Below are 25,933 nucleotides of genomic sequence, written 5' to 3'. Positions count from 1 at the left end.
TTAGTTCACAATATCAGTAGATTTGATTTGAAATTCTGCGAATTGAGCATAGTGAATAAGATTTTACTCAGTAAGAATGAACGTGAAGGTTTAACAGAACAAATCCTATAATGTGATTGACTTTTCCGAGAAACAGCTAGAAATGAATTGTTCGAGACGAAAGCCTAATCCCTAAGGTATATTACAAAGATAACCCATTTTACCCATATTCGGAACGGAAGCTGAATATAATAAATCCACCATCACCATGAAGTCGAAGCTTTTAGTCAGAGAATTTGTAAAATAGTCTGTTACAAAACATTCACAAAAAACGGAAGATTGTGAGACTTCAGAAATTACATTCAAAATTTTAGTTGAGCAAATTATTTCTTTTCAATCAAACGAATACAAAACACGATAATTACAAGCAAATCTTAAAGTAAGGTTTTATTAAATAGAATTGAAAGAACATTATCGTTCCTGCCTATTGATTTTTGTCATACGCTGTAGATTTTAAAACATACAAAATGAGATTCACTGGTACATACACGGTGATGCGGTGAGACTCTCGTAGCTCTATGCTTATATCTTGCACGCCTCAAACAAATGTACACGAGTTAACACTTCGTGTGGGCATTGGAATCAGCTCTACACTGGCGTCCTGCACGAGAACTGTAGGCGATGGAGAATCTTCACTTTTGAAAAATTGTGACTGAAGTAGTGGTGTCACCTCCGAGGTGCCAGCACCGCTCCGAGTTTGTCGCTGAAATCGGGAAAAATGGTAAGTTGGTCTGGCCAATTCCAGAAAATTCAAAATTCAGCCATTCCATGCCAAACCGATATAGTGGCTCTCAGATTCCCAATTAACGCGGTTTTTTTACGCGGATTTCCTAATTAACGCAGTGTTTTTTACGCGGGTTTTCCAATTAACGCGGTTTGTGCAATACAGCGCGGACTCGATTATACACAGTTTCTTGTTTCCTTTTACTGTATATAATCGAATCCTGTATATAATAAAAAAAAATTCTTTCGTTTTTTTTTTGCATGTTTGAATATAAAAGTGGAATTTGGTTTTAGATTCATCGCCTTAAATTCAGAAAATACCCTTCTCCCATGAATAAAAAATAAATTTAGCCAGATTTTCTCAGGAAGTGATAGACGATCATATTTGATGAAAAAATCCTTCTATGCACATGTTGAAATTTCAACAATGACAGAGTTATAGACCTTTTTTTTGTTTCGGACTCTGTTGCCTCAAACTGGCTCTACATTAAAAAGTACGCTACGGAAGACGATTTTGTTGGTTACATTTAAAAGATGAAAAAAAATAGTACAAGATATAGTAGTGGAACATCTAAATTAGTGGAATTTAATAATATTTTGCAAAGGTTACATTTCTTCTTGAAATAAGTCATATTTGATATATTAAGCTGTCAAAAAAGTCCTGCGGTATTTCCGCGAGGTGTCGTTGTAAGCGCGTAGTTCTAGTTGTATTCATTGTATCGAGTCATACTATAGCTTGTTGGAAAGGTATTTTTGCGCGCTATAATATAGTCCTTGACAGTGTTTTGTTTGGTTAAGTCGTTCGTGAGTTATAGTGTCGCAAATATGGAGCAAAATAAAGAGAAAATCCGACATATTTTACAGTACTACTATGACAAAGGCAAAAATGCATCTCAAGCTGCCAATAAAATTTGTGCAGTTTATGGACCCGATACAGTTTCCATTTCCACCGCACAACGATGGTTTCAACGTTTTCGTTCTGGTGTAGAGGTCGTCGAAGATGCGCCACGCTCCGGAAGGCCTGTCGTCGAAAATTGCGACAAAATCGCTGAATTAGCCGAGAAAGACCGGCATAGTAGCAGCCGTAGCATCGGCCAAGAGCTGGGGATAAGTCATCAAACCGTTATTAACCATTTGAAGAAGCTTGGATTCACAAAGAAGCTCGATGTATGGGTGTCACACACGTTGACGCAAAAAAACATCTTTGACCGTATCGACGCATGTGAATCGCTGCTGAATCGCAACAAAATCGACCCGTTTCTGAAGCGGATGGTGACTGGCGATGAAAAGTGAGTCACTTACGACAACGTGCGCTTCACGTTGTCGTAAGTATACGGTCGTGGTTGAAGCCCGCTGAAGCGGCTCAGACGGTGACCAAGCCCTCATTAACGGCCAGGAAGGTTCTGCTGTGTGTTTGGTGGGATTGTCAAGGAATAATCTATTATGAGCTGCTTCCCTATGGCCAAACGTTCATTTCGGACCTGTACTGCCAACAACTGGACCGCTTGAAGGTAGCACTCATGAAGAAGAGGCCATCTTTGATAAACAGAGGCCGCATTGTCTTCCATCAGGACAACGCCAGGCCACACACTTCTTTGGTGACGCGCCAGAAGCTCCGGGAGCTCGGATGGGAGGTTCTTTTGCATCCGCCGTATAGTCCGGACCTTGCTCCAAGTGACTACCACCTGTTTTTGTCCATGGCGAACGAGCTAGGTAGTCAGAAGTTAGCCACAAATGAGGCCTGTGAAAATTGGCTATCCGAGTTTTTTGCCAATAAGGAAGCGAGCTTCTATAAAAAGGGTATTATGAAGTTGGCATCTCGTTGGGAACAAGTCATCGAACAAAACGGCTCATATTTGACTTAAAACAGATTATTGTAACTAATTTTATGAACAAATGAAAATTCAAAAAAAAAACCGCAGGACTTTTTTGACAGCCTAATATATAAAAAAAAATTTCCAAGCGGTATATAGTCGAGTCCAAAATTGTATATAATCGAGTCCGACCTGTATCACATCTCTCCCTCAGCTCAGATTTCTCTCTTGTACTCCCTCAGAGCACATTGCGGTAATTAGTGCTTGTAATGGAGCTTAGCGCTTATAAAGGAAATTAGTGCCGCACCTTATCACGATTCTTACGTGGATTTTAGGTGTTGGGTAACGGGGAGTTCACCGGGCGGTACAACGGGACGGGGTTTTTACGGGCAGCGATTCGTGAATGTCTTTCCCTGTCTACTTTGCTCTTGACGGCCCAACAGTGGTACTGCACGTGCATAGGCAGTAGAGTGTACAAATCACAAGGGAATCTTCTAGCAACAGCAGATGACCTCATTCGTGAGAAAAACCGAACTATAGCTACCAGTAAGCAACGAAAAAACAGGAAAAAACCACGGGTTTTCGGAATCGAGCAACACTCAACTTTTTACTTTACGTAAGGATAGTCCCATTTGATATCTATCATTAGGTGACATGGTATTTTTAAGAGGATTTTCCAATTAACGCGGTTTTTTACGTGGATTTTCCAATTAACGCGTTTTTTAAAGCGGATTTTCCAATTAACACGGTTTTTTTTCACGCAGATTTTCGAATTGACGCAGTTTTTTTACGCGGATTTTCCAAATAACGCAGTTATCGTTTACGCGGTTATTTTACGAGGTACGTATAAAAAAAAATGGGTGGGTTATATCTATGATATAACCGCAAGGTTGACGTGGGACTACCTTAGCTTAGTAATCATTTGTATGTATTGATTGAATTTTTGATTAAATGTAACAATTTCCGAATTCAATTGAATTCAATATATTTGCGTTGTGAGTAAAAAGTTTGAACAAATGCCACGTCTCTAGTGTCTGCACGATCTTACCAGGTACCTATGTTTAGGAGACCGTGTTAGGGAAACGCATTCGAGTCTGCACAAAGGCAAGCGAGTATAAAAGTACTCGCAGTTTGCATGTATTTGCAATGCCGATTTCCCCAGACACCTTGGTTTAGAAGTCTTTATAGGTAATCAGATTTCAGTCGGAGCAAAAATACTCCCGACCTGCCTGAATTTGCAATCCCAATTTCCCTAGACACCTTGGTTCTGAAGCTTGTGTTGGGGAAACATATTTTAGTCGGAACAAATTGCCCTCGACTTGCATGTAGTAGCAATGCCAACTTCTCCACGCTCCTTGGATTTGAAATCTGTGAAGAGAAACGCATTTCGGTGGGAAGCTGCCCCTACTTTCATGTATTTGCAATGTCGGTTTCGCCAATGCTGCTTGGTTTTGAAGTCTGTGTTAGGGAACATATTTCGGAGAGAACAAAAGTTCCCCTACTGTCATGTATTTTCAATTCCGATTTCCCCAACGCTGCTTGGTTTTGAAGTCTGTTGGGGAAACCGTAAATCGGGCCAATCAAAACGAGGCAGTTAGGGCGTTTAGATAACGCTTAACATTTTACAGTTATTCAATTATTTATCTAATGAAAAATGACATTTTATTAATTGCGATAGATGCGTAGAAATATTCCCTATCAATTGTTGCAAACATCTTTCCGATCCAGTAGAAAATGATCGAGTTATAAGCATTCGAAATCTTGCATTTTTTCCTGCATGTTCAGTGTTTATGTTTTCATTTTACCCCCCTTATATTCCGGTTAGACGTAGTCCCACGTCAAAAAACCTGGGTGTACTAGACCGATTCAAATGATCGACATATCAAATAAAAGCTATTTTTCGCAAGTCTAATATTTTTCAAAAAAGATCATCTAATTGGCTTTAATTTTATGTGTCGATCATCTGAATCGGTCCAGTAGATCAAAAGTTATGAATTTTTGTGTTGGAGAAAAGAGGAAAAAAATGATTTTTCGAACCATCGGTTAACTTTGAAAAATCATAGCTCAAAAACGAAAAAAGCGCTTCTCTGGTTTCGACATACGAGGGTCGTCCAAAAAATAAGTTTCAGTGCCTCAGAAATCGCGGAAAAATAATATTAGGACGAAAAACAAGGTGATTTTTGTAATCTACGTTTTATTTTTTACTTTTCTACATAATCGCCATAACGTTCGAGGCATTTTTTATAGCGTGGCACTAGTTTTTCTATCCCGAGCGCGAAGTGCGTAGCGTCCAACTTTTTGAAGTACGATGTAACCGCGTCACGAATTTCTTCAGTGTTATCGAATCGTTGACCGCCGAACGCCTGTTTCATCGCCGGGAATAAATGATAGTCGCTAAGGGCGAGGTCTGGGGAGTAAGGAGGATGCTCGAACACAGTCCATTTGAATTTTTTCAATTGCTCTTGAGTTACGCGAGCAGAATGGGGCCGCGCATTATCGTGGATAAGGAAAATTCCTTTCGTCAATAAACCTGGCTTTTTTTCTTAATCGCGGTTCATAATCGGTCCAAAACTTCACATTGGTACGGTGATGAAACAGGCGTTTGGTGGTCAACGATTCGATAACACTAAAGAAATTCCTGACGCAGTTACATCGTACTTCAAAAAGTTGACGCTACGCACTTCGCGCTCGGAATAGAAAAACGGCGATTATGTAGAAAAGTAGAAAATAAAACGTAGATTACAAAAAACACCTTGGTTTTTGTCCCAACTTTATTTTCGCGATTTCTGAGGTACTGAAACTTATTTTTTTAATCGACCTTCGTATGTTATGTGAAAAATCCTCAGCTTTTCAGAAAAAATATTAAAAAATATAGCGCCCTTGATCCCGAGACTATAAAAACAATAAAAAACGAATACAATCAATAATAACAAGGGGGGTCTTCGTAGCCACTTGGTTACGCGTTCGCTTACTAAGCGATCGATCGTGAGTTCAAACTCAGGGCCCTTAATTGACCATCTTTGTGTTGTTATAGAATAACTACGTCCACGCAACCATCATCAGCTATGGAGATTGATCCACGGTGGAACAAAGATCGATTCATCCATACAACTGCTCTGCTCAGCAAGAAACATCGGGCTGCTGTTCTATAAATAACCCAACAATGATCAATATCAACTGTCTCCGCTGTCCGGTCTGCTGAACAATGGAAGAACAGATAGAATACCCTTACGCCTAAATGGCTACTACTACTACTGTGTAATTTACAATTTATAGAAACATAAACATATGTACATGTACACGATAAAAACCCGGCTCTGTTACAGATAAAATGCTATTGAGCCTGATAAATAAATAAATGGGTTAAAAAAATAATAATAATAACGAGAACAAAATTCGAATTTTATGAAGGTGTGGTATTTTTGCATAAAAGACCAGGGCTTCAATTTGATATGTCGATCATTTGAATCGGTCTAGTAGTTCTAAAGTTATGAATTTTTGAAAAAAGTCATAATAAAATAGCAATGGTCCCCCTACGGAAAAAATAAAATAATACGGGTCTAATGTTTTGCGATAAAGAACAAAACTACCGCTTTTCACGAAAATCTGAGAACCACTGTATCGGTTTGGCACGAAATGGCTGAATTTGAATACGTACTCTACCAGCTCCATTATATTTAGCACTCGCCTCTTGCCGATATCGCCAGGCACAGTTCCATCGCTGATATACCAATGTATTCAAGAACGCTTGCAGAGGATTAGTTATTGCCTGAAACGAGATTAAGTTGAAAAATCATGCTATTCTAGTTTACTAGACTGGGCCCTTTACCATAACATACCACACTATAACAATCGCTTGAAATGGCAACGAGAACCACATGGTCCACAGAAGGATTCCGTTGATCAGGTTCGGCAGCCAGCAGACATAAAACACGAAGTTTATGAGGGAAAATTTCATCTTAAACTTAGTCATAAGATCCCGCTCGGTGGACGTCATCTGACTAAAGCGTGCCACCAGCTGTCGATTAATCTCTTTGGAGGCGGTAATATAAAGTACCGGATTGGCCACCATCACTGCAATCATCGGTCCGTAAGTGGTAAGGTAATTTGGCAGTATTCGGATGTAAGCAGTTGCGATATCGTGCACGTTGTGACAACTGTGGAATTAAATTCTCAGAATAGTAGTAACAACTTTTTTCAAACCATCGAAAACTCACTCAGCATCCGGGAGGTAGAGCACCGTCAATCCGAGTGCGGTTAGCACCGCTGATATGCTCCACACATACACGTGATAGGTTTGTAGAGCCACCCCATGACCGCTCAGCTGCCGTCGCACGTTAATCGCATAGCACAGCGTCCAGAGCCACGTGCACATATAGAAGTACTGTATCCACGCTGAGGACACCGCACAGAATATCACACTGTTGGTGTCGTCTGTGTCACTGTCCGGGGGCAGTACGTTTTTAACGTACTTCCAAAGCGCCGAACGGAGAAAGACTCCCAGCGAAGCGCACAGGTCGGCCACCGCAAGCCAAACAATAATACTGCGTCCAGTACTGTGACGAAATGGCGACCCAGGGCCGGATCGTCGCCGCTGCAGGACCGGCTGACTCGAGCAGTCTTCATTACGGATCCATATCTGAAATATTTTGCGAGCGTTATCAATAAATTTCATTATGTCATGGAAACTAAAATAGTGAAGCAAACATTTTCGAATCAAAATGGATGACGGTGCGTTAGTAATTATCCGTTTGATTAGTTGAATGCCTTTGCGGATAACATAAAAAAATCCGTTCGTTTCAAAAACAATTTCCACTATCTTATGAAGAATTTGTGGATTTTTCTCTATTGTATTACAAAGTTGATTCGCATCTAGCCTTGAAAAAACCCTTTAAGAAAATCAATCGATTTCAATGAAGTCCTGGGATTTTTTTTTTTTTTTATTAATTCGTTTATTTTTGCAGGCTCAGTAACTTAAGTTTAAAGGAGCCGAATTCTTAAATATAATTTTAAAACTATATATATAAACAATTTTCTTACATCTATGGTTAGTAAGGTGGAAAACCGATTACTCGCGGTGTACTCGAGTTTAGAAGGGTGACATATTTTTAGGAGAAGGATGGGGTATAAGGAAACTGTAACAATGTTGATGAACACTCAATTCTTAAATCTGTTCGTATATCTATAGTGTTTTTACATTTCAATTTATTCTACTATTTATAGCAAGGGGACGAATTACCCGCAAAGGAAGGAAAGGAGGGTATAAGGACATAGGGACAATCACACACGAAGATCGATAGATTTAAGGAAAATATATATATGGGACATGTAATCAAGGTCTAACCGAGCCAACACATCTCTCACCGGTACATTGGGCTGTCTTCCTCGGGCCCGAAGGGAGTTTTCTAAATTCGATCTGGCGACCAGATACACCTCGCACGACCAAACAACGTGCTCGATGTCGCGATAACCTTGGCCACAAACACAGAGATTGCTGCTGGCAAGATTGAAATGAAAGAGTAGTGCATCTAAAGAACAGTGATTGGACATGAGTCGGGAGAAGGTGCGAATAAAGTCCCGACTCAATTCCAGACTTTTGAACCACGGATTGAGGCTAACCTTAGGGATAATCGAGTGAAACCAACGGCCCAATTCATCTTCATTCCACTTGCGTTGCCAGTTAGCGATGGTATTTTTGCGGACTAAAGAATAAAATTCATTGAAGGCGATTTGACGCTGATAAATATCGCCTTCAATTGCACCTACCTTTGCTAATGAGTCAGCCCTCTCATTACCCAGAATTGAGCAATGAGAAGGGACCCAGACAAAGGTAATGACATAACAGCGTCTGGATAAAGCACTCAAAATTTCTCGTATTCTCTCAAGGAAGTACGGCGAGTGCTTTTCCGGCCTCACTGAACGGATAGCTTCGACAGAGTTATGACTATCCGTTACAATGTAATAGTGTTCAACAGGTCGTGAGGCGACGCGCCCAATGAATTGCTGCCAATTCAGCAATATACACTGAGCAAGGATTCTGAAGACTGTGTGAGGTGCTAAAAAATTCGTTGAACACTCCAAATCCTGTGGACTCATTTATAGTGGACCCATCAGTAAAGTACATATTATCACAATTGATACCCCTATATTTTTCATCGAAGATCGTTGGAGCGATCCTCGATCGTTGGTAATCTGAATATCCATGGATATCTTGCTTCATGGACAGATCAAAATGCACAGAGGAATTGATGTAGTCAGGGAAACAAACACGGTTGGGAATATACGATCAACCTGCATGAAGATGAATTCATGATATGAACTCATGAATCCGGTGTGAAAATTTAGCTCGATCAGCTGCTCAAAATTTCCGATCACCAATGGGTTCATGACCTTACACCGGATGAAGAACCGAAGAGATAATAAATTGAAGCGATCTTTTAGTGGGAGTAAAAAATGGATGGGTTTCGTTTGAGCTCGAACCGCGCTGTCATATATCAAACGAGAAATGAAGTTATACTCCTCCAATGGAGGCAAACCATCTCTGGAATTGATGGCTAGAGCAATCGCGTCCGCATATTTTTTCCAGTCAATGTGTCTTGTGAGGTCATATGCCATGTTTAAAGATTCAGAAGAATTCGACCCAATGGTGATGGAAATTTTGATTGGCAAGTGATCACTACCGTTGGGGTCCTGGATTACATTCCACTTGCAATCTAACGATAGTGAATTCGAGCAAAGCGAGAGGTCAAGAGCACTTGGTTTAGCAGGAGGTTTAGGTACACGTGTTGTTTCCCCAGTGTTTAAAACGGTCATATTGAAGTTGTTACAAAGGTCATATATCAACAAAGAAAGATTGTCATCGTGCTGTTCCCCCCAGGCAGTTCCGTGAGAGTTGAAGTCTCCCAAGATCAATCGTGGCTCAGGAAGGAGTGAGCACATGTCAGCAAGTTGCTTGCGGCAAACCACAGCTCTCGGAGGCCAATACAAGCTGACAATACAGAGGTCTTTGCCTCTGATGTTTGCATGACAAGCAACAGCTTCGATCCCTCCAATAGGTGGAAGGTCAATTCGAAAAAATGAGTGGCACTTATTGATCCCCAATAGCACCCCTCCGTACCTGTCATCACGGTCCAAGCGTATAATATTAAAATCGTGGAAAAAGAGATCATCTCGCGAAGAAAGTCAAGTTTCGGACAGAGCAAAAACATCACAATTGAAGTTATGAATTAAAAATTTGAATGTATCCAATTTAGGGATAAGACTACGACAATTCCACTGTAAAACAGAGATATCTTTGACCTCTCTATTTGAATTAGACATCAAGAGATATAATCATTGCAAGGAGGGGCCATGTTTGCATCAATTGTTGCAGAATTGTCTTTAATACTGGAAGCATTGAGATGACAATGGTTCTGATGGAGTCGGAAACATTAAAACACTTGAAGATTTGATCCACAAGGTCAGTCAACTTTATAAATCCCGATTGGGAAGTTGAGCTGGACGGACAAATAGGGACAGTTTGGGTTTTTGATGTCCCCTCGAGTGCTGGGTCGTTCGAAGGTGAACTATTCCCACGGAAGCCAGGAGGAACCTGATTTGGCTTGTCCGCTGCACTCGATTTTTTAGGCAAGCTAACAGGGGTTTTCACCGGGGGGACTTGTTCTTGAAATTTGGGAGTGGTCACATTTTTGCGCCGGGGATTCCCTTTGAAAATACACGGTGTGCCCCCGCTAGCTGTGTCCACTTCCATTCCGTCAACTGGCAACGTGGAAAAGTGTGTGTCGTGTGTGTCGATATTGATTGTTGTTGTTGTTGGGCCAGTGGAGAAGCGCCCTTCAAAATTTCCGCAAAAGTAAGTTGTAAGTTTCACAAGCTGAGAGCACATGTGGAGTCCCCCCACAATATGGACACTTATGCTCAGTCGCACTGCAAGATTCGCCCACATGTTGCTCTCCGCAAGTTGCACAGCGCTCCTTGTTGCCACAATAAGCTGAAGTGTGGCTGACTGACTTGCATTTTTGGCAAGTCATGGGCTTTGGCACGAAGAGTCGCACCGGTAGCCTCAATTTGTCCACCATAACGTAGTCCGGGAGAGCGGAACTAGCAAAAGTTACTCTAAACGAGTCGGACGGCGTGAATTTTGTTATTTCCTTTTCTTGGGAGACTTGGGAGTTGGCGACAGTCCAAGATTATGACTTCCGCCGAAGGGAGCTTCTTGGACTTGCCAACTCCTTCACTTCTAATTTTTTCGCACGTCAGACCCGTTTCAGTTATCACCCCCCCCCCCCCTATTTCTACGTCATTGGAGGGAATCCATACGCGATATTCGAGGATGAAATGCTTATCAGCAACAATCTCGTTTGCATCCTTCCGTTCAGACACGACAACTCGTAATTTGTTCGGTCTGACCTTGAAAATTTCTTCTACGGAAGTGTATCTGGTCAGATCTTTCATGATCTGAATCACGTTAAGGCCTTTTCCATTTGATTTTGGCCGGAAGAAAACAACCCACGGGCCAATTCCAGGTGCATCTTCTGGATAGACTCTGATACGTGGAGCGGAGACAACAGAGGGAGAAGACGAGGACGAGGATTGAGTTGTAACGGTAATATCAGAAGGAGGAAGCGAAACCGAGGAAGGGGGAGGGAGAGTGGGAGTTTTGGAGGGCTGGGGAGGGCGAGTGGGAGAATCGGAAAGTTGGGGAGGGAGACTTGCGAGTTTTTTCGAGGGGGGCTTAGTAGGGTGAGTAGACTCGTCCCCGGAAGAGTTATCGCGTTTGAGTGCTCTTCCTGTTTCCTTTTTTATACATAAGGGGGAGTCACTTGTTTCCATGTCGGAGATCTCCATATAAGGAGACTCCCCACCACCCTCTGCCATTACGTGGAACTTTAATTCTAATTATGATTTTTGTATATAATATATAGAAAATAATAATGAAATAAAAATAATGAAAAAAAAAACTATCTTATAATTAATTTTTTATGACTAAACCTAAATTTGCACACAGTGCGTATGATTCAATGACTGCTTCCGCTGACCACGCTCTCCACACTATCGTCAGTGTATTGGTGTCGAACGGGCAATCAATGCCGAGTCACGAACAAAAGATGACAGCGCTCGCTGTGGAATAATTTCTCCTCTCGTTGACTTATTCACGGATGTGGTCCGGTGCACGCAGTCGGGGCGCGTTTTCGCTTTCGTGTACGGAACGCACCACTGGCTAACTCTATTCACCAACTCAATTGTTCTAACACAGTCTGATGCGAAAGAAAAGAAACCACAACAAAAGAAACCACTTCGACTTATGAAAGAACGATGATGGACGTTTTCGTTCTAACCACCGCTGGAGCTATCAATAAATACATCCGATCCGAATGACTACCGATTACCGAATGAGTCCTGGGATTGACAACAATCGTTCGATTAATGAGCGAACTCGAAACCATTATGGCTACGAAGGAATAGATTTTTGTCGTGACGAAACTCTTCATAAAAGCGAACGACTCTTCTTCTTTTGCGATGTGTGTTTTGTCGTTTTATATTATTTCTGGCATATTGGGGCGTTTTCCTTCAATGCCCAGCACAATTGCATAAATTGTTGCTCAAAACCTGTACAACCTACACAGGAGGTACAACCTGTACAAAACCTGAAATCATTCAATGCAACGACTTCATTGACTCAATTTGAATTACCGTAACTCCTCCTAACTCTGAGCACTTTTGTCTTTTTAGACTAAATACGTCAATTGACTATTGATTGTGCGTATGAATACTGTTGAACAGTTAAATTGTTCTTTTTTCTTTTTTATCACCCGATTATTCATCGAAAAAAATTGAGTTGTACAGAAAAAAAAATATTAAAAACAAATCCGACATCACTTAAAATGTCAATTTTTTTTCCTGTTAACATTGACGCTAAGACGCAACACGTTTTTTCTTCTCCCTAATTCACCCAAAAAAGTATTTTCAGATCCGGAGTTTATCCGAAATCAGTAAGTTTTAAGTGTTTTATATCTGAATGTGACTTATTCGAAGTGATTACAATAAATAAATTCTCAGAAAAAGAGGATAGACGCAGAATCGAGCTCATAATGTTTTGTTTATGTTCCTTACTCTGCGCAGGACGAAACAAGGATGACTCCAGGAAAGAAAAACATGCGTTATTCCCGTCAGCAGCTTGTTTTTGCCATGAAGATGACAAAAAAAGGTATTTCAAAACGGCGAAATATCAAGGAATCCCGGGAGGTACTCTCCGTGCACAACTGGAATTGAATGGTAAGGTGAAACGCGCCGGGTTTCCGATTGACAAGAAACGTTTGAAAACATCCGTGGCATATTTTCTGCGAACCGTTAAAAGGAAGAAGGAGGTCTTCGTAGCCACATTGGTTGCCCGTTCGCTTAGTAAGCGATCGATCGTGAATTTTAAACTCAGGGCCCCCCAATTGACCATCTTTGTGTTGTAACAGAATAACTATGTCCATACAACTGCTCTGCTCTGCGAGAAACATAGGGATGTTGTTCTATTAATAACACAACAGTAATCAACTATGATCATTTCAACTTCCTATTGGGATGCAGCTGACCATTAGTCAACAACGCCCCCCTAGTCTGTATTCCATATCTAGCGTGGTGCGTCTGCTCGACTCGAGGAATCCAGGTTACTACCCGGCTCAATCATCAGCTCGTGTAGAGTTGTAATGAGCGGTACAATCCTCAGCTCATGGTGAATGATCAGTGGGCTGCACAACCTTCGCCCTGTGTCGTTTGTATCTGTGAAGAGCATGTGTCTGTTTTGCCGCGACTAAGTAAAAGTTTATCGATCGGATAGGAGGGATAAGATCCAGGGATACAACGAAGGGAACATCATTAAACGTTGACGGCGTTTCTGAGGAACAGGTATAGATGAAGCAGAAGATCAGGATCACGGCTACCTAAGATATCTCGGACGGGGATATGCCCTGATTGCCTGAATGGGGGCCTTGTGCCCTGAATAGAGATGGGCAAAACGGTTCATTTCAGTGAGCGGCCGTGCGCTCAATTAAAAGAGCCGGCTCATTTGAGCGGCTCGACGGCTCTTTTCAAGAACTGGTTTATTTGGATATGTAAAGAATGGAAGACGTAAAAAATAAGGTTCAAAACAATAATCAGTTCAGAGAATAATGAAAATATTACTTTACTGAAGGTTTTCTCTGATATACTTCCATCACAATGATCTTCTTTACATTTTTTTTTGTTTATAAACATTATCTTTTCAATGTTATCTGATGAAAGTCTACTACATCTTTCACTACAAACTTGTCCTGCTTTCGGAAAAGCTCGGAAATGTTTCGAATGGAATGTTTTCAAGATTAAGTGTATTATATTAGTCAAATCATTTCATTCGATACCCATATGCGGGAGTTGCATGAAAAAAGTAATTGGTCATTTTGGAGTGGGATTTATCATAAATAACTCTGCTATACTAGTCAAGTCCTTCCATCTGATACCCATATGATGGGGTTTTCAGAAGAAATGTAGTCTGTCATTTTGTAACGTTCGCCATTTTCCTGCCTTTTTGGGGTGGCGGCCATTTTGGATTTTCATTTAACATAAATAGATGTGTCCTACTAGTCAAGCCCTTTCATTTGATACCCATATTGATGGGGTTTTGACGAAAGTTGTTGTCTGTCATTTTGTAACGGCCGCCATCTTGGATTTCCATTTTACATAAATAGCTGTGTCCTACTAGTCAAGCCCTATCATTTGATACCCGTATTGATGGTGTTTTGAAAAAAATACATATTTCGCCATTTTGGGGTGGCGGCAATTTTGGATTTGAATTTTTCATAAATAACTGTGTCCTACTAGTCAAGCCCTTTCATTAGTTACCCATATTCATGGTGTTTCGAGAAAATTTATAATCCGCCAAAATTTACAAACATATAAACAGCTAAATAAAACCGCTTGAAAAGCAGGATGGGAAACATATATTTCTTCCGCACTGCCGCAGGCCACAGTTCGTCAGAACGAACGTACGATCCACAGTTCTTTACCAATAAGCCGGCTCTTAAAAGAAACACGGTTCTTTCACGAACCGCAGTTCTTTTTTGAACCGTGGTTCTCAAATGAACGGCTCTCAAATGAACCGTGGTTCAATCAAGAGCCGTGGGAAACATATATTTCTTCCGCACTGCCGCAGGCCACAGTTCGTCAGAACGAACGTACGATCCACAGTTCTTTACCAATAAGCCGGCTCTTAAAAGAAACACGGTTCTTTCACGAACCGCAGTTCTTTTTTGAACCGTGGTTCTCAAATGAACGGCTCTCAAATGAACCGTGGTTCAATCAAGAGCCGTTCATTTAGGAACCGTTCATTTGAGAGCCGCGGCTCATTCTTAAAGAACCGTGGATCGTACGCTCTTTTTGACAAGCCGGCTCAAATGAGCGACTTGTGAGCGCTCGCCCATCTCTACCCTGAATGCTCTGGAAAGCTGAGAGCGGGCAGCATGGAACCGGATACACGACCAGACAACATGCTCGCCATTGAAATTATCTCTTTATAAACAGCGCCTTCCTACGGAAATTGTAAATAGCGCTCTCGATGGTTGGTCAGTGAGTAAAAATGACTTAGGCTGGATGTCACGTGAAACTTGTTTGCCAATAAATAAGTAAAAGGTTATTTTACAAGGTTATTTTCGACAGATATATTAATATTTTATGGGTGCTGAATTAAGGACACACCTGCGCAAAGTTAGAAATATTACATTTTGAGTGCGCAGAATTAGGAAATAGAAATAGTTTGAAGACCGCATTAACTGTTTTTTGATATGGTCCATATATTTTAGTTACGGTTAGTTACATTTCACTCCCGACATTCTTCGTTCGGAATGAAAGTATAGCTGTGGTCCGATTGACGAACCGGCCAATATAATAGACAACATTTTTTAAGTTTTTGCTTCTGTTCTGCTCACACTCGCATAAATTCGTGCAAGTAAGGGCAGTAAAATCGGGTGTATACGTTGTCAGTTACTCGGTTGCGATTAAACTTCAAACGATCCGAAGAATAACGAACGTACCCATACTATGAAATTTGACATTTGATTTGTATGTATGGGGTAAACGGGCGAGTAGCCAAAAAACTTTGAAGTAGCTCGGTTGCGAGTAGCCACATAGATGCAAATCAAATATCAAATTTCGTGTACGCAGTGTGATTTAGAGCTGTGTGACAAATTTGAAAACCATGATGTCTTGGATTTATACTCCATTTTTGTTCCAGAAGCGCGATTTCCAGGTTTAGCAGGAGGTTTAGGTACACAGCTTCGATCCCTCCAATAGGTGGAAGGTCAATTCGAAAAAATGAGTGGCACTTATTGATCCCCAATAGCACCCCTCCGTACCTGTCATCACGGTCCAAGCGTATAATATTAAAATCGTGGAAAAAGAGATCATCTCGCGAAGAAAGTCAAGTTTCGGACAGAGCAAAAACATCACAATTGAAGTTATGAATTAAAAATTTGAATGTATCCAATTTAGGGATAAGACTACGACAATTCCACTGTAAAACAGAGATATCTTTGACCTCTCTATTTGAATTAGACATCAAGAGATATAATCATTGCAAGGAGGGGCCATGTTTGCATCAATTGTTGCAGAATTGTCTTTAATACTGGAAGCATTGAGATGACAATGGTTCTGATGGAGTCGGAAACATTAAAACACTTGAAGATTTGATCCACAAGGTCAGTCAACTTTATAAATCCCGATTGGGAAGTTGAGCTGGACGGACAAATAGGGACAGTTTGGGTTTTTGATGTCCCCTCGAGTGCTGGGTCGTTCGAAGGTGAACTATTCCCACGGAAGCCAGGAGGAACCTGATTTGGCTTGTCCGCTGCACTCGATTTTTTAGGCAAGCTAACAGGGGTTTTCACCGGGGGGACTTGTTCTTGAAATTTGGGAGTGGTCACATTTTTGCGCCGGGGATTCCCTTTGAAAATACACGGTGTGCCCCCGCTAGCTGTGTCCACTTCCATTCCGTCAACTGGCAACGTGGAAAAGTGTGTGTCGTGTGTGTCGATATTGATTGTTGTTGTTGTTGGGCCAGTGGAGAAGCGCCCTTCAAAATTTCCGCAAAAGTAAGTTGTAAGTTTCACAAGCTGAGAGCACATGTGGAGTCCCCCCACAATATGGACACTTATGCTCAGTCGCACTGCAAGATTCGCCCACATGTTGCTCTCCGCAAGTTGCACAGCGCTCCTTGTTGCCACAATAAGCTGAAGTGTGGCTGACTGACTTGCATTTTTGGCAAGTCATGGGCTTTGGCACGAAGAGTCGCACCGGTAGCCTCAATTTGTCCACCATAACGTAGTCCGGGAGAGCGGAACTAGCAAAAGTTACTCTAAACGAGTCGGACGGCGTGAATTTTGTTATTTCCTTTTCTTGGGAGACTTGGGAGTTGGCGACAGTCCAAGATTATGACTTCCGCCGAAGGGAGCTTCTTGGACTTGCCAACTCCTTCACTTCTAATTTTTTCGCACGTCAGACCCGTTTCAGTTATCACCCCCCCCCCCCCTATTTCTACGTCATTGGAGGGAATCCATACGCGATATTCGAGGATGAAATGCTTATCAGCAACAATCTCGTTTGCATCCTTCCGTTCAGACACGACAACTCGTAATTTGTTCGGTCTGACCTTGAAAATTTCTTCTACGGAAGTGTATCTGGTCAGATCTTTCATGATCTGAATCACGTTAAGGCCTTTTCCATTTGATTTTGGCCGGAAGAAAACAACCCACGGGCCAATTCCAGGTGCATCTTCTGGATAGACTCTGATACGTGGAGCGGAGACAACAGAGGGAGAAGACGAGGACGAGGATTGAGTTGTAACGGTAATATCAGAAGGAGGAAGCGAAACCGAGGAAGGGGGAGGGAGAGTGGGAGTTTTGGAGGGCTGGGGAGGGCGAGTGGGAGAATCGGAAAGTTGGGGAGGGAGACTTGCGAGTTTTTTCGAGGGGGGCTTAGTAGGGTGAGTAGACTCGTCCCCGGAAGAGTTATCGCGTTTGAGTGCTCTTCCTGTTTCCTTTTTTATACATAAGGGGGAGTCACTTGTTTCCATGTCGGAGATCTCCATATAAGGAGACTCCCCACCACCCTCTGCCATTACGTGGAACTTTAATTCTAATTATGATTTTTGTATATAATATATAGAAAATAATAATGAAATAAAAATAATGAAAAAAAAAACTATCTTATAATTAATTTTTTATGACTAAACCTAAATTTGCACACAGTGCGTATGATTCAATGACTGCTTCCGCTGACCACGCTCTCCACACTATCGTCAGTGTATTGGTGTCGAACGGGCAATCAATGCCGAGTCACGAACAAAAGATGACAGCGCTCGCTGTGGAATAATTTCTCCTCTCGTTGACTTATTCACGGATGTGGTCCGGTGCACGCAGTCGGGGCGCGTTTTCGCTTTCGTGTACGGAACGCACCACTGGCTAACTCTATTCACCAACTCAATTGTTCTAACACAGTCTGATGCGAAAGAAAAGAAACCACAACAAAAGAAACCACTTCGACTTATGAAAGAACGATGATGGACGTTTTCGTTCTAACCACCGCTGGAGCTATCAATAAATACATCCGATCCGAATGACTACCGATTACCGAATGAGTCCTGGGATTGACAACAATCGTTCGATTAATGAGCGAACTCGAAACCATTATGGCTACGAAGGAATAGATTTTTGTCGTGACGAAACTCTTCATAAAAGCGAACGACTCTTCTTCTTTTGCGATGTGTGTTTTGTCGTTTTATATTATTTCTGGCATATTGGGGCGTTTTCCTTCAATGCCCAGCACAATTGCATAAATTGTTGCTCAAAACCTGTACAACCTACACAGGAGGTACAACCTGTACAAAACCTGAAATCATTCAATGCAACGACTTCATTGACTCAATTTGAATTACCGTAACTCCTCCTAACTCTGAGCACTTTTGTCTTTTTAGACTAAATACGTCAATTGACTATTGATTGTGCGTATGAATACTGTTGAACAGTTAAATTGTTCTTTTTTCTTTTTTATCACCCGATTATTCATCGAAAAAAATTGAGTTGTACAGAAAAAAAAATATTAAAAACAAATCCGACATCACTTAAAATGTCAATTTTTTTTCCTGTTAACATTGACGCTAAGACGCAACACGTTTTTTCTTCTCCCTAATTCACCCAAAAAAGTATTTTCAGATCCGGAGTTTATCCGAAATCAGTAAGTTTTAAGTGTTTTATATCTGAATGTGACTTATTCGAAGTGATTACAATAAATAAATTCTCAGAAAAAGAGGATAGACGCAGAATCGAGCTCATAATGTTTTGTTTATGTTCCTTACTCTGCGCAGGACGAAACAAGGATGACTCCAGGAAAGAAAAACATGCGTTATTCCCGTCAGCAGCTTGTTTTTGCCATGAAGATGACAAAAAAAGGTATTTCAAAACGGCGAAATATCAAGGAATCCCGGGAGGTACTCTCCGTGCACAACTGGAATTGAATGGTAAGGTGAAACGCGCCGGGTTTCCGATTGACAAGAAACGTTTGAAAACATCCGTGGCATATTTTCTGCGAACCGTTAAAAGGAAGAAGGAGGTCTTCGTAGCCACATTGGTTGCCCGTTCGCTTAGTAAGCGATCGATCGTGAATTTTAAACTCAGGGCCCCCCAATTGACCATCTTTGTGTTGTAACAGAATAACTATGTCCATACAACTGCTCTGCTCTGCGAGAAACATAGGGATGTTGTTCTATTAATAACACAACAGTAATCAACTATGATCATTTCAACTTCCTATTGGGATGCAGCTGACCATTAGTCAACAACGCCCCCCTAGTCTGTATTCCATATCTAGCGTGGTGCGTCTGCTCGACTCGAGGAATCCAGGTTACTACCCGGCTCAATCATCAGCTCGTGTAGAGTTGTAATGAGCGGTACAATCCTCAGCTCATGGTGAATGATCAGTGGGCTGCACAACCTTCGCCCTGTGTCGTTTGTATCTGTGAAGAGCATGTGTCTGTTTTGCCGCGACTAAGTAAAAGTTTATCGATCGGATAGGAGGGATAAGATCCAGGGATACAACGAAGGGAACATCATTAAACGTTGACGGCGTTTCTGAGGAACAGGTATAGATGAAGCAGAAGATCAGGATCACGGCTACCTAAGATATCTCGGACGGGGATATGCCCTGATTGCCTGAATGGGGGCCTTGTGCCCTGAATAGAGATGGGCAAAACGGTTCATTTCAGTGAGCGGCCGTGCGCTCAATTAAAAGAGCCGGCTCATTTGAGCGGCTCGACGGCTCTTTTCAAGAACTGGTTTATTTGGATATGTAAAGAATGGAAGACGTAAAAAATAAGGTTCAAAACAATAATCAGTTCAGAGAATAATGAAAATATTACTTTACTGAAGGTTTTCTCTGATATACTTCCATCACAATGATCTTCTTTACATTTTTTTTTGTTTATAAACATTATCTTTTCAATGTTATCTGATGAAAGTCTACTACATCTTTCACTACAAACTTGTCCTGCTTTCGGAAAAGCTCGGAAATGTTTCGAATGGAATGTTTTCAAGATTAAGTGTATTATATTAGTCAAATCATTTCATTCGATACCCATATGCGGGAGTTGCATGAAAAAAGTAATTGGTCATTTTGGAGTGGGATTTATCATAAATAACTCTGCTATACTAGTCAAGTCCTTCCATCTGATACCCATATGATGGGGTTTTCAGAAGAAATGTAGTCTGTCATTTTGTAACGTTCGCCATTTTCCTGCCTTTTTGGGGTGGCGGCCATTTTGGATTTTCATTTAACATAAATAGATGTGTCCTACTAGTCAAGCCCTTTCATTTGATACCCATATTGATGGGGTTTTGACGAAAGTTGTTGTCTGTCATTTTGTAACGGCCGCCATCTTGGATTTCCATTTTACATAAATAGCTGTGTCCTACTAGTCAAGCCCTATCATTTGATACCCGTATTGATGGTGTTTTGAAAAAAATACATATTTCGCCATTTTGGGGTGGCGGCAATTTTGGATTTGAATTTTTCATAAATAACTGTGTCCTACTAGTCAAGCCCTTTCATTAGTTACCCATATTCATGGTGTTTCGAGAAAATTTATAATCCGCCAAAATTTACAAACATATAAACAGCTAAATAAAACCGCTTGAAAAGCAGGATGGGAAACATATATTTCTTCCGCACTGCCGCAGGCCACAGTTCGTCAGAACGAACGTACGATCCACAGTTCTTTACCAATAAGCCGGCTCTTAAAAGAAACACGGTTCTTTCACGAACCGCAGTTCTTTTTTGAACCGTGGTTCTCAAATGAACGGCTCTCAAATGAACCGTGGTTCAATCAAGAGCCGTGGGAAACATATATTTCTTCCGCACTGCCGCAGGCCACAGTTCGTCAGAACGAACGTACGATCCACAGTTCTTTACCAATAAGCCGGCTCTTAAAAGAAACACGGTTCTTTCACGAACCGCAGTTCTTTTTTGAACCGTGGTTCTCAAATGAACGGCTCTCAAATGAACCGTGGTTCAATCAAGAGCCGTTCATTTAGGAACCGTTCATTTGAGAGCCGCGGCTCATTCTTAAAGAACCGTGGATCGTACGCTCTTTTTGACAAGCCGGCTCAAATGAGCGACTTGTGAGCGCTCGCCCATCTCTACCCTGAATGCTCTGGAAAGCTGAGAGCGGGCAGCATGGAACCGGATACACGACCAGACAACATGCTCGCCATTGAAATTATCTCTTTATAAACAGCGCCTTCCTACGGAAATTGTAAATAGCGCTCTCGATGGTTGGTCAGTGAGTAAAAATGACTTAGGCTGGATGTCACGTGAAACTTGTTTGCCAATAAATAAGTAAAAGGTTATTTTACAAGGTTATTTTCGACAGATATATTAATATTTTATGGGTGCTGAATTAAGGACACACCTGCGCAAAGTTAGAAATATTACATTTTGAGTGCGCAGAATTAGGAAATAGAAATAGTTTGAAGACCGCATTAACTGTTTTTTGATATGGTCCATATATTTTAGTTACGGTTAGTTACATTTCACTCCCGACATTCTTCGTTCGGAATGAAAGTATAGCTGTGGTCCGATTGACGAACCGGCCAATATAATAGACAACATTTTTTAAGTTTTTGCTTCTGTTCTGCTCACACTCGCATAAATTCGTGCAAGTAAGGGCAGTAAAATCGGGTGTATACGTTGTCAGTTACTCGGTTGCGATTAAACTTCAAACGATCCGAAGAATAACGAACGTACCCATACTATGAAATTTGACATTTGATTTGTATGTATGGGGTAAACGGGCGAGTAGCCAAAAAACTTTGAAGTAGCTCGGTTGCGAGTAGCCACATAGATGCAAATCAAATATCAAATTTCGTGTACGCAGTGTGATTTAGAGCTGTGTGACAAATTTGAAAACCATGATGTCTTGGATTTATACTCCATTTTTGTTCCAGAAGCGCGATTTCCAGAACTAATAAAGGGTGTGTCACATCAAATTGCATCACGGAAAAAACGCTGTAGAAATTCGCCCAGTAGACCGATCCTTTTTAAAATTTTAGACAGTAAAATAAAAACTATTAAACAACTTTTGGCATTTTCTTTTTATTCATACTTCGAGCCCAAGCCCATATGCTCGTACCTTCCTCTTTACCCCGTCCATAAGGTTCTGTACAACGTCAGGTTGTAGTTTTTTTTGAACAGAAATCCATTTTCTCTTGAAGTCCGCCTCCGATTTGACAACTTTGGGGTTCTTCCGGAGGGCCTGCTTCATAATCGCCCAATATTTCTCTATTGGGCGAAGCTCCAGCGCGTTGGGCGGGTTCATTTCCTTTGGCACGAAGGTGACCCCGTTGGCTTCGTACCACTCCAACACGTCCTTTGAATAGTGGCACGAAGCGAGATCCGGCCAGAAGATGGTCGGGCCCTCGTGCTGCTTCAATAGTGGTAGTAAGCGCTTCTGTAGGCACTCCTTAATGTAAACCTGCCCGTTTACCGTGCCGGTCATCACGAAGGGGGCGCTCCGCTTTCCGCAAGAGCAGATCGCTTGCCACACCATGTACTTTTTGGCAAACTTGGATAGTTTCTGCTTGCGAATCTCCTCCGGAACGCTGAATTTGTCCTCTGCGGAGAAGAACAACAGGCCCGGCAGCTGACGAAAGTCCGCTTTGACGTAGGTTTCGTCGTCCATTACCAGGCAATGCGGCTTCGTCAGCATTTCGGTGTACAGCTTCCGGGCTCGCGTCTTCCCCACCATGTTTTGCCTTTCGTCGCGGTTAGGAGCCTTCTGAACCTTGTATGTACGCAGGCCCTCCCGCTGCTTGGTCCGCTGGACGAATGAACTTGACAAATTCAACTTATTGGCGACATCCCGGACCGAACTTCTCGGATCACGTCTAATCTGCTTAACTACGCGCTTGTGATCTTTTTCACTGACGGAGCATCCATTTTTGCCGTTCTTCACCTTCCGGTCGATGGTTAGGTTCTCGAAGTATCGTTTTAGTACTCTGCTGACCGTGGATTGGACGATTCCCAGCGTCTTACCGATGTCCCGATGTGACAACTCCGGATTCTCGAAATGAGTGTACAGGATTAATTCACGACGCTCTTTTTCGTTCGACGACATTTTTCCAAATTTACGAAAAATTTACAGTGAAGCATGGCCAACGTGATCTATACACTCTTATCTGATTATAAGCGAGAGCTGAAGATATAATTCCTAAAAATTAATTTTCTACAGCGTTTTTTCCGTGATGCAATTTGATGTGACACACCCTGTAAAACATGCTCGTTTTATTACGTTATGAATGAAGTGAAATCAAAGTCAAGGAACAAAATCACTGACAGTTATTTGAAAAACACGCTTCGCATCGCTATTTCTCTCATTCTCACATTAAAGCTGATTCAGATAAAATGGCTCAAGAAAAGTAGTTCGAATGAAATCGAAACGGTGTTAGAGTATGTTTGTATTTGAAGATTTTCTAAGTTGCAACAAACAAAAAATATTGTGGAAACTTTCCGACGATTGAAAGAACGTCCAATTTGTTCGTGATACCGTATTCACATTATCAAGTATAGCCATAATTCTGTCAATGAAATCGCGACTGCTCTCAGCAGAGAAATTTGAAGCGAAGAAAAGTGGTAACACTGCAGACGTGTAGTTCGATGTACCTCTTCACTCTCACCAAGTTTCGTGGTCCCATCAGTACTTGTTCGGTTCCTACGATAACGATAAAGTTCGGTCTGTACGAGAAGCGTGTGGCAACTGTCCCGTTTTTTAAGTGCGGGAAAACGGAAACAGATCTACGAGCTGCTCAAATCGTGTTTTGTCAATGAACGACTCGTGTTCCGTACACTGCAACAGTACAAAGAAACAGCTGATGTGGGCGATAGGCCCAAAAAGGTACGTCCGAGGTCGGTACTACTGGACAATTCCATCTAAGTTGCTTATGAACGTGTTCAACGCAATCCTCTTCGGAAACAAAAGCGTTCATCAGTCGAAATGAATTGGATAAATTAGTTGGTGCGTACATCGCCCAGATTGAAGCAAATATGTTTTGAACGATACAAAATAACTCGTAGAACGGTTAAAAAACGAGACTAGCAACAAACCTATCAACACTCATCTCCGCAAATGATTGGTCATTTGCCAATCCGTCGAATTATTCACTTTGGGTCAAGCTGGAGAAGCGTGCCTGTGGATCATTGGAATTACCAATCGTTAAAGAATTATATCGAGAAGCTGCAGCGATTGACGATTGGCCTTAGCATTTTCGATTCGGCGTAAAGAAGAGATGGTCGAATAATTTTACCAAAAATGTTCATTCTGGATAGTTTTATATCTTCAATAAAAGTTTTGGGTTTTTATACCATTTTGTTCTCGATTTATGAACTTAACATGTGTAAAACTGAATGCTTTCTAATTTAAATCCAAGGGTACTACATACAAACTTCTCATGCAGGTAGACATCCAGGATCATTTCGTTAGAGTTAATATCAACAATGATACAATGAAGATTGAACATATCGGCACCACTTATCAAATAACGGTTGTCCTTCACAAAAGTTTGGATTATAGATGCTTCATTTTCATTAACATTTATTTATTCTTCAACTTTATTTGTTTCTTTCTGTAATTTTTTTTTGCACTATTTTCAGAATACAATGAATATGACTGATCGTAGAAGTGAAACAAAACTCGGGAAACTTTTCTCTAAAGAAGACAAGAAAACCAAGCCATAGAAATATTTAATGCATGCTTCGGTAAATAAAATCCCACCACATCTCACCTGGTAAATAGCGCCGGCTATTCCGAAGAATGAGGAAACTATACAAACAACGATATATCCGTCGGTATTGAATTCGGACATAAGCTTTATTGCCGGCGGCGAACGTATCCGATTGTGGCAACAGAAGGTCTGTATCGTGGGGTCCGCCATGGTCTGCGCTCTGTTTTCACCGCTCTCCACTACTGCCTGGTAAGTCCTATTACATGTTTACCCTGGTGCTTGATTTGAATCCTTAGAATTTCTTGTGCACTTTCACTAGCATAACATCTTCACTAAATTGTTTGTTTATATCGTGTTTGTTATATAAATTTGGTAAAGTTTATAAAGCGCAACTTTTATAGACTACCGGTAAAATTAGGCATAATATACCGTTTGGCTTCTGAAGCTAGCCATATACGTCAAGTGGTTCTTATCTCATCCAACGAATCACTGCACCGAGAGATTACTTCCCGTGACACAACCGTTGACACGCGTCTCATCGAGTACTATCCGCTTCGTGCCGCGGCTCAGACTGGCACTCACAAATCTGTGTATGTTTTCCACGCTATTAACCCAAATACCCTGTGTCCAATCTTGTAGTAGTGCGACGCGCCCGCGTTGAAGATAACAATGTAAATAGACTTCTTGTCTCGCGTATCAAACCCGGCTGGATTCGACTGTATTTTTCAATAACGATGATAACGTCCGGTGATTGGTTCGATTTCCGCTGAACCGAGGCGTAAGTGATTGATCAGAGAACACGGTACGCTCTCGGGAACTATTGATGCCTAACTGAAGCGAGATGTCTCATACGGAATTACGTTTCAAAACGAGCTGCGTACGGAAGGGAACCGGTCTCTCGAGCGCATGTATGGAAACGTGAAGCCCCAAAAGTGTGGTTAATACTTACTTCACTTCCAGTCCATTAGAGGTAAAACAGATTGTGTACAATAACATTTGCCATGTGCGATTCGAGCTCTGCGGTGTGTGCTGGAAGGGCTTCTCAAATGTGTATGTGAGGAAATGAACACT

At 41.5% G+C, this 25,933-nt stretch overlaps 1 protein-coding gene across 1 annotated transcript; it reads right to left on the bottom strand.

The window, feature by feature from the left end:
• Window positions 1-400: 400 nt before the first annotated feature.
• On the bottom strand, window positions 401-25,719 carry LOC129774877 (G-protein coupled receptor 143-like). Its single transcript, XM_055778912.1, has 5 exons — window positions 24,923-25,719; window positions 6,794-7,215; window positions 6,406-6,733; window positions 6,235-6,345; window positions 401-742 (listed from the first exon to the last, which is right to left on the bottom strand). The coding sequence occupies exons 1-5, from the start codon at window positions 25,070-25,072 to the stop codon at window positions 578-580; spliced, it is 1,176 nt and encodes a 391-aa protein (XP_055634887.1). The 5' UTR covers window positions 25,073-25,719; the 3' UTR covers window positions 401-577.
• Between the last annotated feature and the right edge of the window lie 214 nt (window positions 25,720-25,933).

This window comes from Toxorhynchites rutilus, chromosome 3 (genome assembly GCF_029784135.1).
Source record: "Toxorhynchites rutilus septentrionalis strain SRP chromosome 3, ASM2978413v1, whole genome shotgun sequence".
NCBI lineage: Eukaryota > Metazoa > Arthropoda > Insecta > Diptera > Culicidae > Toxorhynchites > Toxorhynchites rutilus.
This window is presented reverse-complemented; position numbering and strand designations above follow the sequence as displayed.

Excerpts from the sequence above, each read along its gene's own strand:
- LOC129774877 (XM_055778912.1), bottom strand. The coding sequence starts at position 25,072 with ATGGCGGACCCCACGATACAGACCTTCTGTTGCCACAATCGGATACGT. Across the intron at positions 7,216-24,922 it reads TAGCCGGCGCTATTTACCAG|ATATGGATCCGTAATGAAGA; the intron begins GTGAGATGTGGT and ends AAAATATTTCAG. Across the intron at positions 6,346-6,405 it reads TTATAGTGTGGTATGTTATG|GCAATAACTAATCCTCTGCA; the intron begins GTAAAGGGCCCA and ends ATCTCGTTTCAG.